Source organism: Amphibalanus amphitrite, unplaced genomic scaffold, assembly GCF_019059575.1.
Source record: "Amphibalanus amphitrite isolate SeventyFive unplaced genomic scaffold, NRLGWU_Aamphi_draft 000174F_arrow, whole genome shotgun sequence".
NCBI classification, from domain to species: domain Eukaryota; kingdom Metazoa; phylum Arthropoda; class Thecostraca; order Balanomorpha; family Balanidae; genus Amphibalanus; species Amphibalanus amphitrite.
This window is the reverse complement of record NW_024881669.1, coordinates 867294-882090: the sequence shown is the minus strand read 5'-3', so window position 1 is coordinate 882090 and position 14797 is coordinate 867294. Positions and strand designations below refer to the sequence as shown.

General features: G+C 51.2%; 2 protein-coding genes across 8 annotated transcripts; one reads left to right on the top strand and one right to left on the bottom strand.

Annotated features, from left to right (window-relative positions):
* The first annotated feature begins 2310 nt into the window (after positions 1–2310).
* LOC122383809 (mitochondrial pyruvate carrier 1-like) lies at positions 2311–10811 on the top strand. 6 transcript variants are annotated; one of them, XM_043370579.1, is made up of 6 exons: positions 2605–2615; positions 3011–3115; positions 3780–3879; positions 5659–5759; positions 9275–9384; positions 9749–10811. In XM_043370579.1, the coding sequence occupies exons 3-6, from the start codon at positions 3806–3808 to the stop codon at positions 9938–9940; spliced, it is 477 nt and encodes a 158-aa protein (XP_043226514.1). In that variant the 5' UTR covers positions 2605–2615; positions 3011–3115; positions 3780–3805; the 3' UTR covers positions 9941–10811. The 6 variants fall into 6 exon arrangements, with proteins under 6 accessions (XP_043226516.1, XP_043226517.1, XP_043226520.1 ...); XM_043370581.1 differs by lacking the exons at positions 2605–2615; positions 3011–3115 and adding an exon at positions 2311–2386; XM_043370582.1 differs by lacking the exon at positions 3011–3115 and having other exon boundaries at positions 2555–2615.
* Positions 10734–14707, bottom strand: LOC122383808. 2 transcript variants are annotated; one of them, XM_043370578.1, is made up of 7 exons: positions 14293–14707; positions 13991–14075; positions 13593–13761; positions 12949–13116; positions 12437–12652; positions 11724–12139; positions 10734–11461 (listed from the first exon to the last, which is right to left on the bottom strand). In XM_043370578.1, the coding sequence occupies exons 1-7, from the start codon at positions 14373–14375 to the stop codon at positions 10880–10882; spliced, it is 1719 nt and encodes a 572-aa protein (XP_043226513.1). In that variant the 5' UTR covers positions 14376–14707; the 3' UTR covers positions 10734–10879. The 2 variants fall into 2 exon arrangements, with proteins under 2 accessions (XP_043226513.1, XP_043226512.1); XM_043370577.1 differs by having other exon boundaries at positions 13598–13761; positions 13983–14075; positions 14293–14693.
* Between the last annotated feature and the right edge of the window lie 90 nt (positions 14708–14797).

Sequence of the window (14797 nt, the reverse complement as noted above, 5' to 3'; positions counted from 1 at the left end):
ACCCAACCTAACCTAACCTAACCTAACCTAACCTAACCTAACCTACTGATTAATGCCTACCGGGGATAAGGAAACCTAACCTAACCTAACCTAGCCTAACCTAACCTAACCTAGCCTAACCTAACCTAACCTAACGGTTTTGGATGTTGCGTACTTTGGATGTTGCGTACTTTGGATGTTGCGTACTTTGGATGTTGCGTACTTTGGATGTTGCGTACTTTGGATGCTGCGTCCTTGGATGTTGCGTTTTTGGATTATACGTTTTGGATGTTGCGGTTTTGGATGTTTCGGTTTTGGACGTTGTGAATGCTCCCTATATACCCGATTTTGGACTTTTTTGGACGTTGCGTACTTTGGACGCTGCGGTTGTGGACGTTACGTACCTTGGATGCTGCGGTTTTGGACGCTTTGATGGTCCCCCGTCGCGCGCGTCGCCAATCGCCACACTACCGATTTCCATAAGGACGCATATGTACGGATATGTATAGGAAAGTCGCCCTTAAGGATTACGCTTACATCCTTTGCTTATGAGGTCGGTGGTTGGAAATTGGGAGGGGCTCAGCTATTTTCGACCACGGATATGCCTTTATCGGGGGACCATCAAAGCGTCCAAAACCGCATGCGGTACTTTGGATGTTGCGTACTTTGGATGTTGCGTACTTTGGATGCTGCGTCCTTGGATGTTGCGTTTTTGGATTATACGTTTTGGATGTTGCGGTTTTGGATGTTTCGGTTTTGGACGTTGTGAATGCTCCCTATATACCCGATTTTGGACTTTTTTGGACGTTGCGTACTTTGGACGCTGCGGTTGTGGACGTTACGTACCTTGGATGCTGCGGTTTTGGACGCTTTGATGGTCCCCCGTCGCGCGCGTCGCCAATCGCCACACTACCGATTTCCATAAGGACGCATATGTACGGATATGTATAGGAAAGTCGCCCTTAAGGATTACGCTTACATCCTTTGCTTATGAGGTCGGTGGTTGGAAATTGGGAGGGGCTCAGCTATTTTCGACCACGGATATGCCTTTATCGGGGGACCATCAAAGCGTCCAAAACCGCATGCGGTTTTGGACGCTTTGATACGGACCCGCGCGCGACATCTGTGTGGCGACCAAGTGGCGACTGTGGCGACACCTGGTGGCTGCTTTTCTGCTGTATGTAGGCATTGGGGTTTTGCCAGATGTGGTTCCTACTGCTACACCACTATGTTGACCCAATACTAGAAAAGTTATTTTGCTAGTAAAAGGCAAGCAAATTGAAAGTTGATTTATAAAATTGCCTATAAATGATTACGAGATAATAATAAAGAAACTTTGATTGAATAATTATTTAAATAATCAACCGTGAAAGTATATTCTGGTAGGTTTAGTAGAAATAAGTCCGTGCAACCTGGGCCTTGACCATAGTTTAAAACTTAGTCTAAAGTTTGAGTTGAAAAGCGTATAGTTGATACTAAGATGGAAGGAATCAATGGAAGGCGGAAATGGCGCAGCTGTTTCATTCTTAAAACGTGTTCGCAAGCAGGATTTACGTGATGCTAGCGACATCTATTAATGTAATCGGGGACGCTGATTAGCTGACCGAGTCCGTGAGCAGTATCACTGATGTACGCCAGTACAGGGTTGAGGCAATGTGCGCATGCGCAGGAACTTGTGCTCTCATGGAGGGGCTTTTGGTACCTTGGGCCAGGCCCATGTCGTCCCCTATCTCTCTGCGTGTCCACTAACACGAATGACGTCACGCATGTGGGCGGAGCTATGGGCGGAGCCTAACGCACGCGGCAGTCCAAGCCGCCATATTTGAATTTATATTTTAATAGAATCTTGCCGATATTTTGGGTGAAGTCAATTTATATGGATAGCTTGGTGACAGTTTAGCTATACGAATAAGAATTTATTATGAATGTGCGTATATTCAGCTTGGAATTGCAATTAAAGTTCCGCACCGCATAGATTCGATCTCGGGACCTTTGGAATACTGCGCGGGCACGCTAACCACTACACTACCGCGACCGCGCGGCGGCCGGCGGCAGGGAGGCTGCGGAGACATGGGGGGACATTTTACGCTTTTGTGAAAAAAGCAAAAGATTTAGCGAAAAACACGTAATAGATAACTTGCAGAAAATTGTCTGCTCTTTCAGATAAGATACTTAGGTTTGATATATTTTGTGCAGACTTCATTCTACAGTGCTTCGAAAATCGCTCATTTACATGGGGATTGAACGGGGCTTCGAGACTTGACTCCAAATGACGTCACGAGCTGACGTCACGAAAAGGTAGAATCGCCGGACGACCCTACCTGGTATATAGGGCCTTGCCTTGGGCAGCGCCCAATGCTTTTTGGACCTGTTATGGCCTCCGCATCGAAAAACGCTTGATAGAAAGGTTGTAGGAGAGGCTTGAAGCTACCTTTCCCCACAATAATATTGGCAATTTATATTTTAGCTTACGTGTGAGGCTCGCTTGAAAAAGGTCAATTTAACATGGAAACCCTATGGGGTAGTAGTTTTTGAGCGCCCATTTGGCCTAATGCTACCAACTGTTACTGGCTACACTCAAGCAGGGGACTCAAGGGTGGCTGAGGGTATATCAAATCAAATAAACCGACTGAAAGGTAACGCTATTGCTTAGTAAGTTGGTGCATATGGTATTAATTAGTGCTATTAAGCATGCTTGTGCTTAGCATCAATTATTAATTATTATTAATTGCCCATGATTGGTGCGGTGGTTTATCACTGTAGGTTACCTGCAATGGTGCGTTCGGAGAGGCACATTCCACGTGGAATCTGACTGTGGAATATTCCAGACACGCGGAATATGTCTGGAATGCTCCATGCTCTCAACATTGAATATACCATGTCCATTAAATTGTCAATATTCGCTCTTTTCACCTAAGGGAACTGTGAAGGTGTAGCTCAAATGCTGGGTTTTTGCTCCTGTGACCTGTGCTTGACCTTTGCCTGTGATGATGAGAATGCAACATATTCATTAACCTGACAACTGATGCAGACAAACAACACAAACCACTGAGCTGGGAAGATACATTTGTTCCCAAGAGGCCAGGGCCCTGGCTCCTCAAGTCCTCAGAACATTATTTGTTGCCTGCAGCTTCAGGTACCTGCCTGCAGCCTCAGCTCTGCCATGGTTTCAGGACTTAGTGGTCCAACCAAAAAAATACACTCCTTTATAAATAAGGCTGCTTTACGGAAGTGAAAATATTTGGTCTGGACCCCCATGACCCCTCCCCCAGTGCCAGAGCTCCCTGGTAGCTCCCTGCCTGTAGCTACCAGGTGTCAGTGCCCATTTCCATGGAAACATAAGCAAAATTGTGACTTTTATTTTGAAGGGCCTCAAATTGGATTATCCCTCTAGCTTTTGCACTTTTTGATTAAAAGTACAAGAAACTTCATTCTGGCTTTTTGTTTACATGTCTTTAAATCATAATAGGTTTAATGCTTACTTAGAATGTGCCAATGCAAAATGCAAATTGCCTTGGAAATGGAACTGGGTGTAAATAGGTAACAAAAGTAAGTTAAGTTTCATATCTGCAAAGTTTCTCACTATAGAATTCAAATAAAAGGTGGTTATATAGACAGACACTTATTTTCAGAAACAATATTATTATGTCTTTAAAGTCAATATTTTGAAAAGATCACATTTACCTCTATATTTATCATATTTTCCCCCATTTTTCATTGACATTTGCATGAGTTAGTGAACTAAATATTAACCATGACACATGGGATCAGTTACGCCTACATTAAATCATATTTGGCAGGTGCTCCTCTACTCAGCTCTCCAAACATGGCAGCTTCAAGAATTACAAAGAAAATTATGGATGTCATAAAGAGCAAGGAAACCAGGGATTATTTTATGAGGTAAGTTTGATTGCTGTTTGTGTGCATGCTTCTTAGTGGCGACAGGTCTGCCTGTAATGTCCTGATGCCTAACATTTATATTTGAGATTGTTAAAACTGATTAAAAGGATTAAAAGGATAGCCGACATCAGCACACTGACAAGATGATCCAACATAATCATTAATCCTGCATCTGTTAGATATTCGACCAAATAAGCCTTCCTAAAGTCAGTACCTAAAAGCTTTCAAAAGCTACATTACAAATGTAATTTTGTGCTAACTGCAGTAGGCTCATGTAGTTGGGTAATGTTCTTTCTTGCTTTTTAGAGCTAGTCTTCCATGCTCATACAAGTACATGCACTATGTGCTTCATTAAGGTTATCTTCAATTTGCTGTAGGCCTCATCAGCTGCTTAACCCGCGCCCTGGTGGGGTCTGTTTATAACGCGACCTGGTGGGGGGGGGGCTATTTTTTGCCCCCCCCTCGTATCTCCGAAACTACTGGACGGATCCGCAAAATTCAAACGGCGTTCGAAAGGCCTGTCAAATTTGTAGAAGGAAACCAAATTTTATTGACCTCGGGGTCACCGATGACGTCACAGGTCAGTTCAAAGATGAAATGTTTCACCGTTCACGGGTCTTCTGGGGAATGCGCTATAACACCGAGGAAAACGCATTTTGTCGAGAATCAGCGATAGGGCGTCAGTTGCCTAGTAGATATGTTGCTATTAGAGGTCACTGACAATACCAGTTCAGGTCACAGGTCAGGTCACCAAGGGTCACAGGTCAGGTCACATGAGCCCAACTTTAGGTACTATGGTTGTGTGATGCATGTTTTATGGCCAATTTTTCATTTCCAACTCAATGGTGTTGGTTATAAGACTATCAGGTACGGCTTAGGTCACTTTCTGGTGAAGTGCAGGTCAAGGTCAGGTCAAGGTCAGGCCAAAAAAGGTCAAATTTTAAAGTTGATACTTTTGCATAAAATGGGTATTGATTCGATGCAGCTCGTCACGGGGAGTCTAATGGTGGTCTTTGTTTTGCGCTACGGGGTCTAGAATTGCTAAAAATTGAGTTGGAAAATTTGACGTCATCAATTTTGAACAGTTTTTTTCGCTATAACTTCGCCAAAAAAAGAGGTATCAATCTCAAATTCAATATGTGGATGGAAGGCGGTAAGGACTATCACATATATTCCGGTTTTTGCGAAATCCAAAAAAACTTTTTGGATTTTTCGATTATCATATCCAAAAAAAAAAAATTTGATTTTTGGGGTCAAAATCCAAAAATCTCAAAAATCCGAGATAGCAGTTTTGTAGCCCTGTTCATTCTACAGCTTTTATGTCTTTTATCATTTTTCTGTATTTGCAAAGCTATAGGCCTGACAGCTCTTCCCGCGAAACCCTTTTTTTTTTGGGTCGAAAACGGCAGAACATGACGTCACTCTGACGTCATTTGGAAAAATTTTTGGTCACAATGTGTAAAATTGATGTCCGGGAGGGTACTGAAAGTTTGGTGACGATCGGCGCAGCGGTTCTGGAGATATATCGAAAAGTCTGGATGGGGGCAAAAAAATAGCCCCCCCCCCCCCCCACCAGGTCGCGGGTTAAGTTTTGGCTGTCCTGGGTACAATGCCAGTCCTCAGAATACAGCAACAGCTGAATGCAACATCAGACTACTGTGTCTTAGTTATTGTCAGTGCTGTTTATTATTGATTGTGCCTCATATCACTGATGTCAACGGAGCCAGGCATTCATCACAATGCCATGACAAACTGACAGGTGCTCCATTGTGTTCGCAGCACCCATTTTTGGGGGCCTGTGGCCAACTGGGGCATTCCGCTGGCAGCACTAGCCGACATCAAGAAAGACCCGGAAATCATATCGGGAAAAATGACGTTTGGTGAGGTCCACTAAATGCTGGTTACATATATCGACAATAAATAATACGTGAAGCGTTTCAGTTTTTTGGGATAACCGCCCAAACCACACCACCTACAGACACGATTCAACCACCAATCGACAGCTCTCGATCGTGGCTATGTGCGCGGCACATTTTTAATCGCATTTGCACCCCCCAAATAGCCAAACTCGGCCCCTCGACTATGTCGCCAGACGCTCCAGAGATGGCGCTGACTGTCTGCGTGACGTCAGCTCACACGACCGGCGATCGCCAATCATAAAACGTGCATGTCGCCGCTGGACAACCAATTCCAGCCTACTGTCTTGCTTTTGCCCTCTTGTTCTGAAAATTTGGTCAAGAAACATGGCGTATAACCTTCATTTAAAACCAAATTTGCTCCCAACCACTTCGCCGTAAAACACCGCAATACGCACCAGACCATGTCATCAAGCCGTGCAGAGTACCATGGCTTATTCAAAGCGTGAACTCTTGCGTCCTTGATGGCTCAGCTGGTAGAGTGGTGGATTTCTGGGGTATGGGTCGCTGGTTCGATTCCAGCTCGGGGTGTTTTTAAAACGTACTTCCATCTTTAGTTGCAGTACCCGGCCGCTAGGGTCGCGACCCCGTAGAGGTCGCTGCGGTCCTCACGTGACCGACCGGCCGCAGTCACGGGCCGGCGGCGGCGCAGTGTGGGGCGAGCGGGCGGAGGGGTTGGTGCGGTTACTGCGGTGCCGTCAGAGCGGCCGCTGCCGGACAGCGGGAATGCGGCATGATACAGCCATGGGAAGGGGGTAAAGAAATGATGGAGGGAGAGAAGGAAGGGCAAGTGAGCAAATGATTGAGTCGGGGAGAGAACAAGTACAGAGGATGGAGCCGAAAGACGTTTTTAAAATGCGCTTACAGCTTTGTTGCAGCACTCGGCCGCTACGAATAACTACATTACCGATCCTGAGTGGCGGGCGGGGGGGGGGGGGGAGGCGAGGTACCTAGATTTGGGATAGGTTGGTTACAGAATTCCACAAAATACTGACAAGATTATCGATTATGTTTAGTGGGGACGGTGAAGGGCACGGGGACAGGACGGAGACGAAGACGGAGACGGAGATGTAGCGGCCAGTAGTGGAGGAGCAGGGACGGAGACGGAGACAAAGAGAGCGGGAGCGGGAGCGCGGGAACGGGGACGGAGACGGCGACGGAATCGGAGACCAGACAGATACAGAGACAGAGACAGAGGCGGAGACGGAGATGAAGCGGTCAGCGGGAGGGGGATGAAGACGGGGACGGAGAAAGAGAGCGGGAGCGGGAGCGGGAATTGGAGCTGGGACGGGAACTGGGACGGAGATGGGGATGGAATCCGAGACGAGACAGATACAGAGAGTAGAGACAAAGGCAGAAAGGGAAGACGGAGACGGAAACAGAGCAGGCATAATTATATCTTTAGCACTGAAAACATTACCGATCGTGAGTGGTGGGTCCAGGGGGGGGGGGGGTGCAGAGGGAGGAAGGCGGGGGAGGGTCGGGGCGAGTCACTCAGATTTGGGATAGGTTAGTCACAGAATTCCACAAAATACTGAAAAAAATAGCGATCATGTTTAGTATTACGAGCGTACCAATATACGTATAGCGTCTTGAGCTGGGACATAAAAACTTATATGTATCTGCGGCGCGGGCGGGGAAGAAGCCACTAGCCAGTACTTTTTTCAGTACCAAGAGGGGATTGGAGTGGAGGGGAGAGGAGGGGAAGGGAGGGAGTGGAGGGAAGGGGAGGAAATCGAGGGAGGGAGGGAGGGAGGGATGGGGGAGCGAAGAAGTGCGATGAAGGAGACGGGGAGAGGAGGGAGAGAGACGGATGGGGAGGGGTAAGTAAGCATACGATTGGATCAGTGATCGACAAAGTCAGAGAGCGGAGAGGAGGGAGGGAAGAGGGATGGAGGCGCAGGGAGGGAGTGAGAAAGGGAAAGGAAAAGAGAGATAGAGAGAGAGAGAGAGAGAGAGAGAGAGAGAGAGAGAGAGAGAGAGAGAGAGAGAGAGAGAGAGAGAGTGAGAGAGAGAGAGAAAGAGAGAGAAAAAGCGGGCATTATGGACGGGATTATGGACGGGACGGGCAGGGATTTCTATATAGATGTTCAAACGACGATTAGCGCCGGTAGGCGCGGGAGGGTGACTTAAGACGGGCAGGGATTTCTATATAGATGTTCAAACGAATATTAGCGCCGGTAAGCGCGGGGGGGGGGGGTGACCTAGGACGGGCAGGGATTTATATATGTTCAAACCACAGTGTATATAAATAGTTCAAACGACGATTAGCGCCGGTAGGCGCGGGAGGGTGACCTATTACGAGCGTACCAATATACATACGTATAGCGTCTTGAACTGGGACATAAAAACGTATATGCATCTGCGGCGCGGGCGGGGAAGAAGCCACTAGCCAGTACTTTTTTTTTCAGTACCAAGAGGGGATTGGAGTGGAGGGGAGAGGAGGGGAAGGGAGGGAGTGGAGGGAAGGGGAGGAAATCGAGGGAGGGAGGGAGGGAGGGAGGGAGGGGAGCGAAGAAGTGCGATGAAGGAGACGGGGAGAGGAGGGAGAGAGACGGATGGGGAGGGGTAAGTAAGCATACGATTGGATCAGTGATCGACAAAGTCAGAGAGAGAGAGAGAGAGAGAGAGAGAGAGAGAGAGAGAGAGAGAGAGAGAGAGAGAGAGAGAGAGAGAGAGAGAGAGAGACAGAGACACAGAGACACAGAGACACAGAGACACAGAGACACAGAGACACAGAGACACAGAGACACAGAGACACAGAGACACAGAGACACAGAGACACAGAGACACAGAGACACAGAGACACAGAGACACAGAGACACAGAGACACAGAGACACAGAGACACAGAGACACAGAGACACAGAGACACAGAGACACAGAGACACAGAGACACAGAGACACAGAGACACAGAGACACAGAGACACAGAGACACAGAGACACAGAGACACAGAGACACAGAGACACAGAGACACAGAGACACAGAGACACAGAGAGACAGAGAGAGAGAAGCGGGCATTATGGACGGGACGGGCAGGGATTTCTATATAGATGTTCAAACGACGATTAAAGCCGGTAGGAGCGGGAGGGTGACCTAGGACGGGCAGGGTTTTCTATATACGACGATTAGCGCCGGTAGGCGCGGGAGGGTGACCTAGTGTATACATCATTTTGTGAATTGCCCAGCTTATCTGTGTTCCTACATTTAATCAAGAGAGACGGGTTCGTAAAATGCCGAGACGGCTTCGGACCCGGTTGAGTGTTTCGGCTCTGAGCGATCAGTCGCCGTGAATCGAAAACTGGCCCGTGTTCACCGAATCGCTTTGTGCCGCAGGAGGCACGAGCACTGGTACTGGGTAATTTCATATTTATGAAACAGCTGGGTTTTGATTCTCCAAATTATAGCGGTTTCCTATAGCCCATTTAGCTACCTTCGAGTTATGCCGCTCTGATGAACGTTCATCGCTCCCATTTCAGCACTGACGTGCTACAGCGCCGTGTTCATGCGCTTTGCTTGGATGGTGCAGCCGCGCAACCTCCTGCTGTTCGCCTGCCACTTCACCAACGAGTGCGCTCAACTGACCCAGGTATGGCGACACAGTCCCTGTCTGGTGCCTCACGTCGCGACAGAGTCCAGACGCCTGAGCGGCCCACGCGGTCGTCCCCAATGTTTATTGGCCAGTACGTAATGTGTAGCATGAGCCTGTCCTGCAGTGTTTGCGCAATAATACCGTGATCGAATGCTGCAACTTGTCATGTTGCCTCATGACATTCATCAGCAGTGGAGAAGTCTGCCAGTCCCGACCATCTATTTTTAAATGGTCGATCAACGTGTTTGCGAAATACAACTGATTTTGTATTGCCCCGCTCAAACGTCTCTTTAACACCGTTCTCTCGTTGGTATCCCAGCTGTTTTGACGTCACTGGTGACGTCACGCCGTTCTATTTCAGCTGGGCCGCTTTATCAACTACGAGTATCTGGGCGGTCGCGCCCGGCGGCTGGCGGCGAAGGCAGAGGAGGAGGCCGCGGCCGGCCCGGTGTCGGAGACCCCGGCCGCGGAGAGCGACCCGGCACCGGTCGCCGCCGCCGCTCCAGTCGTGCCCGAGTCCAAGGACAAGGTGATATTCGTCGGACAGAAATAGTCTTCCAGCCGACCGGTTAGGCCTGAATAACGAATGCTAACGATATGCGTCTGCTCACCATGGGCGGGTGGCGGGTTACCACTGGTTGGGAGCCCTCCCGTGGTGACGGGGTAGTGGGCCATGGTGCCGACTGATTCGGTCGTTCCACGTAGGGTCGCACAGTTGGGGCGCTGTGTCGGTGTGTGTGTGAGAGAGGTGGGGAGGGGCGGGGTTGTAAGGTCCGGTGTCTGCTCGATGGGTACAGAGCGGCCACTGGCTGCAGGTGCCGGGCGCAGTGAGCCACAGCTGCTGGCCGTTTCTGACGCTCGGACTCGGCGCACACTGCCCGTCCGCTCCCGTCAGGGACGGCCGACCGGCACCCCGGCGACACGGGAGTCAAACGGTGATCAGGGCGAATTGATGTCGAAAGAGTGAATCGCAGTCGATCCGTGTGAATTGTCAATTTTTTTCGTGAAAGTTCGTTGTCATGCCATTATAAGACGATGCTTGTTGGAAAGATGTCGAATATTGGCCTTGTTATCAGATGGCATTGACTTTTGTCCGTGTCTACTGACTTACATCCTTTTGGTGCCCGTTTTGCTGCCGTGTGTTAGTGATATTGGCCGTTTTGAGCCGATGGCCACTGTTCCACTTGTGAGATCAGGTTGGATTGATTTTGGACACCCCATGTGAAGTTTGGCATTTGTCGTGCGCACCACTTTTATATTGACACGTTGTGTCGTGCCGACGATGGTTTCGACTTTCGAGCCGCTACTGTTGAATGGACAACTTGTGACCGTGATCGAAAGGCGAATGACTGGTGGATTTTGCCATGTATTTGGTGCAATAGACTGTGTATTCCGTCGCCGGTTAAATACAGGTACTTGCAGATTCTATCATTTTGCAAAAAAAAAGTCATTGAATGCACAAGAAGGAAATAATTTATCGTCAGTATTTTGTTCAGACAGTTTTCAATGTCGCTTTGGAGGAAGCCTTTGTCGTGACGCTTTTCGATGAACTGGCACTGGTTATCGATTGTTTCGATGCGTTTGTCTTCACCTCGCTCCTGGAGGAGCTCTTGGCCAGTGAGCTGCCCGAGGGCCGTCCCGTGGCCGACCCCCTCCCAGTTCGGGCCGCAGGTGGCGCCGTGCCGCCGGCTCTCCCAGTCGCGGCCCGCGAGGAGCCGGCTCTGGCGTCCAGGGCGCCGCTGTGCGCGCGGCCGGCGGCCGGCGGCGCGTCCAGTCCGGCGCCGGCACTGTCGGCGCTGATGACGGAGCGGCGCCGCAGGTGCTCCTGCCAGCCCACCTTGCCGAGCTCCCAGTCGTCCGAGATGTGCGCCGACGACACGGACGGGCTCTCGTTGATCACCTTGGGCCCGGACAGGTCGAACACGGGCGGCTGGTCGGCGTAGAGCGCCAGGTGCGGCCCGGTGACCGGCCAGCGCCGGGTGCGCGGCCGTGGCGCCTGCACGCGCCACCAGTGCCGCTGGCGCGACCACTCCTCGAACGGGCGCAGCGCCTGTCTGCGCACCGACGCCGGCACCTGCGGGCAACGAGCCGAGAAATAAGTGGTACCGCACACGACCGAAATGAACGGACAGGTCGGGGTTAACCACTAACCAGTGACCACGGCTGTGTGGCGTGGTTTGCACCGTTATAAACTGTCTCAGAGACTCGCTTGTACTCAATGATTAGTGACACGCGGCTCCAAACATTCATCTTCTACATTCCCATTTTGGTGATAGCTACAGTTGATAAATGCTCTAAAATCTGCTCACGGCCGTACGGGCAACTCTCCGACTCACCTGAATGGGCGACTCGAAGGGCAGCAGCTGGTCGTCACTGAGACGGCTGACGTCAGACTCTGAACCGGAGTGGCTTAGCGAGTCGTCCGAGCCGCCGTGCTCGCTGGCCGCCGGCCGCACCAGTTTGGCCAGCGCGCGCGCCCGCTGCTCGTCTTCGTCCGGCCGCAGTCGCTCCAGCGTGGTGTCCCGCACGTGGTCGATGAGCGCCCGTTCGGCGGAGGAGGGCCGCGCGGCCGTCAGCAGGTGCGTGATGCCCTCGACGCGCAGTCGCAGCGGGCCGCCGTCGTCCGACGGCGCCGGCGCCGGCTCCGTACGGAAGATGGAGCAGTCAGAGCCGGACGGCGCGGAGGCCACCGCCGGCGGGTCCAGACGCCGCAGCGGCGCCAGCGAGTGCTTCAGAGACGAGTTCTGGCCCTCTGCCGGCGTGGGAGCAGAGGAGAGCGTCAGGGAAGCCAGTTTAGGGGGACTGAGAGTAGCCCACCTACATCACAGGGCTCGCCGTCCGGCACACATCCATCAAATGGGCAGCTGTGGGGCAGAGTTGGCTCACTGATCCGCCTCTCACTCGCCTCCTCCGGCAGGTTCTCCTCCCCACCCCGCTCACCGATCCAGTCTATCTCGGATCGATCCAGTCCATCAGTTCTCACCGATCCAGCCCACTCTCACTAAACCAGTCCATGTCTCTCACGGATCCAATGCATCTAATGTCTCACCGATCCAGTCCATGTGGTCTCGCAGCGTGTCGCCGTGCTGGTGGTTGATGACGCTCTGCAGACAGAGAGCCGCCTGCGCCACCAGGTCGCTGTGGTCGCTCAACGAGACGTGACGCAGCGCGCGCGCCGCCGCGCTCCGTTTGGCGCGCTCCAGACGGCGCACGTGGCCCGACACCAGGTAGTTCTGCATGTAGCGGAAGTTGCCGTCCAGCTGGGCTGCCGAACGGAGATGTGGGAGGTGAGTGTCAGTGGCGGACGAGGGTTGGAGGAATCACGGGTCAGACTTAGTGTGAGTTGAACGGGTTTTGGTTACCGAAAGACACAGCGCGAACTCACCGAATGTGAATGCGCGTTGTACCAATCATGGAAACGTAACTGGTAGTCGGAGTTGGATGTCCACTGTCGACTAGAACAAATCAGATTCAGCAGCGGAGTTTATCGAAGCATTTTGTAAAAAAAAAATCGATTCGAATGACTCGGATGAATCAAACTGAGTGTAAGTTGACGCTCACTTTCAAATGCGTCATGAAGCTGATCGATCTGCTGAATTCCTAGTTTCAGGCACTTTATCTTTTCTCGTTTCTCCAGGTTCTGGTTGAAGGGGTAGTTCTTCCAGAAGTCGACCTGCTCCTGTTTGTCGGTCGCCTCCATCATCACCTCTCGCAGCTCCTCCGACAGCTCTGAGGGAAGAGGTGCGGTGTTAGGGACGAATCTCCGAACTGAGAGGCAAAGACGAGATGTTAGGAACAGGCCTCCTCCGACAGATCTGAGGGGCACAGGTTCGATGTTAGAAACAGGCCTCCTCAGACAGTTCTGAGGGCACAGGCGCGGACGTGTTAGGGTCCCAACTGAGTTCTGAGGGGCATGGGCGCGGTGTTAGGGTAGCCGGGACAGGCCGATGTCACCAAATACAAGGCACGAGGCATGCACGGCTTCACCCTCTCCACCTATCAACCCGTTTAGCCCTCTTAAGGATCCACCCTCTCCGTCCTTTTTTCCCGCACTCTAAGGGATAAGCGATTTACGTTAATCCCTGGGAGGGAAACATTTTTTTCGTTCATGCACTCCATGGGGTGTCCTACGACCAGCGCGGTGTCCCGGTCCCTCCCCCCGGACCTCTCTGCCCCGCCCCACCCGCGGCCGGCCGGCGTCTAACCGAACTCTGCGCGCTCGTGGCGGCGCTGCTCGGCGCGCAGCTGCGCCTCCGCCTCTCCGATCTCGCCGTCTCGCGCGGCCACGTCCTCGTCACAGGCGCGCCGCTCTGAGCCCTCCTGGCGGCGCAGGAACGCGATGGTGGCGTCCAGCTCCGACCGCTGGCCGCCCACCTGACGGACGGCGCGGTACGAGATAATTAGGGGCGGGTGTGAGGCTGTGGGCCGTATTCCAAGACAAGGTCGTTGGGGCGGTGAATCGGTCACATCCAGGCAGCAGTCAACAGGGCAAGATGGAGTCATGGGTTGATGTCAATTCTGTTCGAAATTGAGTCATGGGTTGATGTAACTTAATTTTGGATGCCATGTCAGGGACACTGCAGGATGGTTATTACCTAGGTACCTGGGTCTTAAGCTCTCGGTTTTCGTCCTCCCATTCCTTGGCGTTCTCCATCAGACGAAGCTTCTTCTGCGTCCCGCAGTCCAGCCTGCCAGATGAAATCACGTCATATGAGGCGTGGAGGGGTGACACTGTGGCAGACACTAAATTAGGCAACCTTAGATGGCTGATGGCTGAATAAGGACTATCTGTGGACGTAGGGATCTCGCTATCTGAAACATATGGCCTGAATCAGCTCAACTCAATCAGCAACACTAGAGTGTGTACGTGGGGGGGGGGGGGGGGGCAACAGAAGCAATACTCACAGGTACTCGGCAATGGTGATTTTCGGATCCTTACTCGGCTCTTTAGCCTTCTTCTTCTTCCCCTTTCCTTTCTTCTTGCCCATCGCTGCTCTCTTGGTGCGAAATCAAAGAAACCCACGAAGGTCTACGCCAGTACGTATAAGGAACATATAGAGGTGACAGGCTTGTGGCTCGTAGTGCCCTTGAACAGCATCATAATGGGCAAGCAGAGGATCCGTAGTTTCGCAACGAAAACAATTTGATGAAACCAGAGATGATCGCAATCACATTATCGATATAAACACTGCGGTGCAGGCAGCAATTTGTAACAACTTTAGGACGTCAGTGCATTAGTCGATGTAAAATTCGCAGGAAGTGTAACAACAGGGCCACAAAAGGAGGACTCGTTAAGACTGAAAACGTGTCGACGATTCATGTCGTTGATTTACACCCCAAAAACGTGCTGACTTTGGTAATGAGCCGCTATCGGAAGCAGTGGATAAAAAGCGGTCCGATACTTTGGACG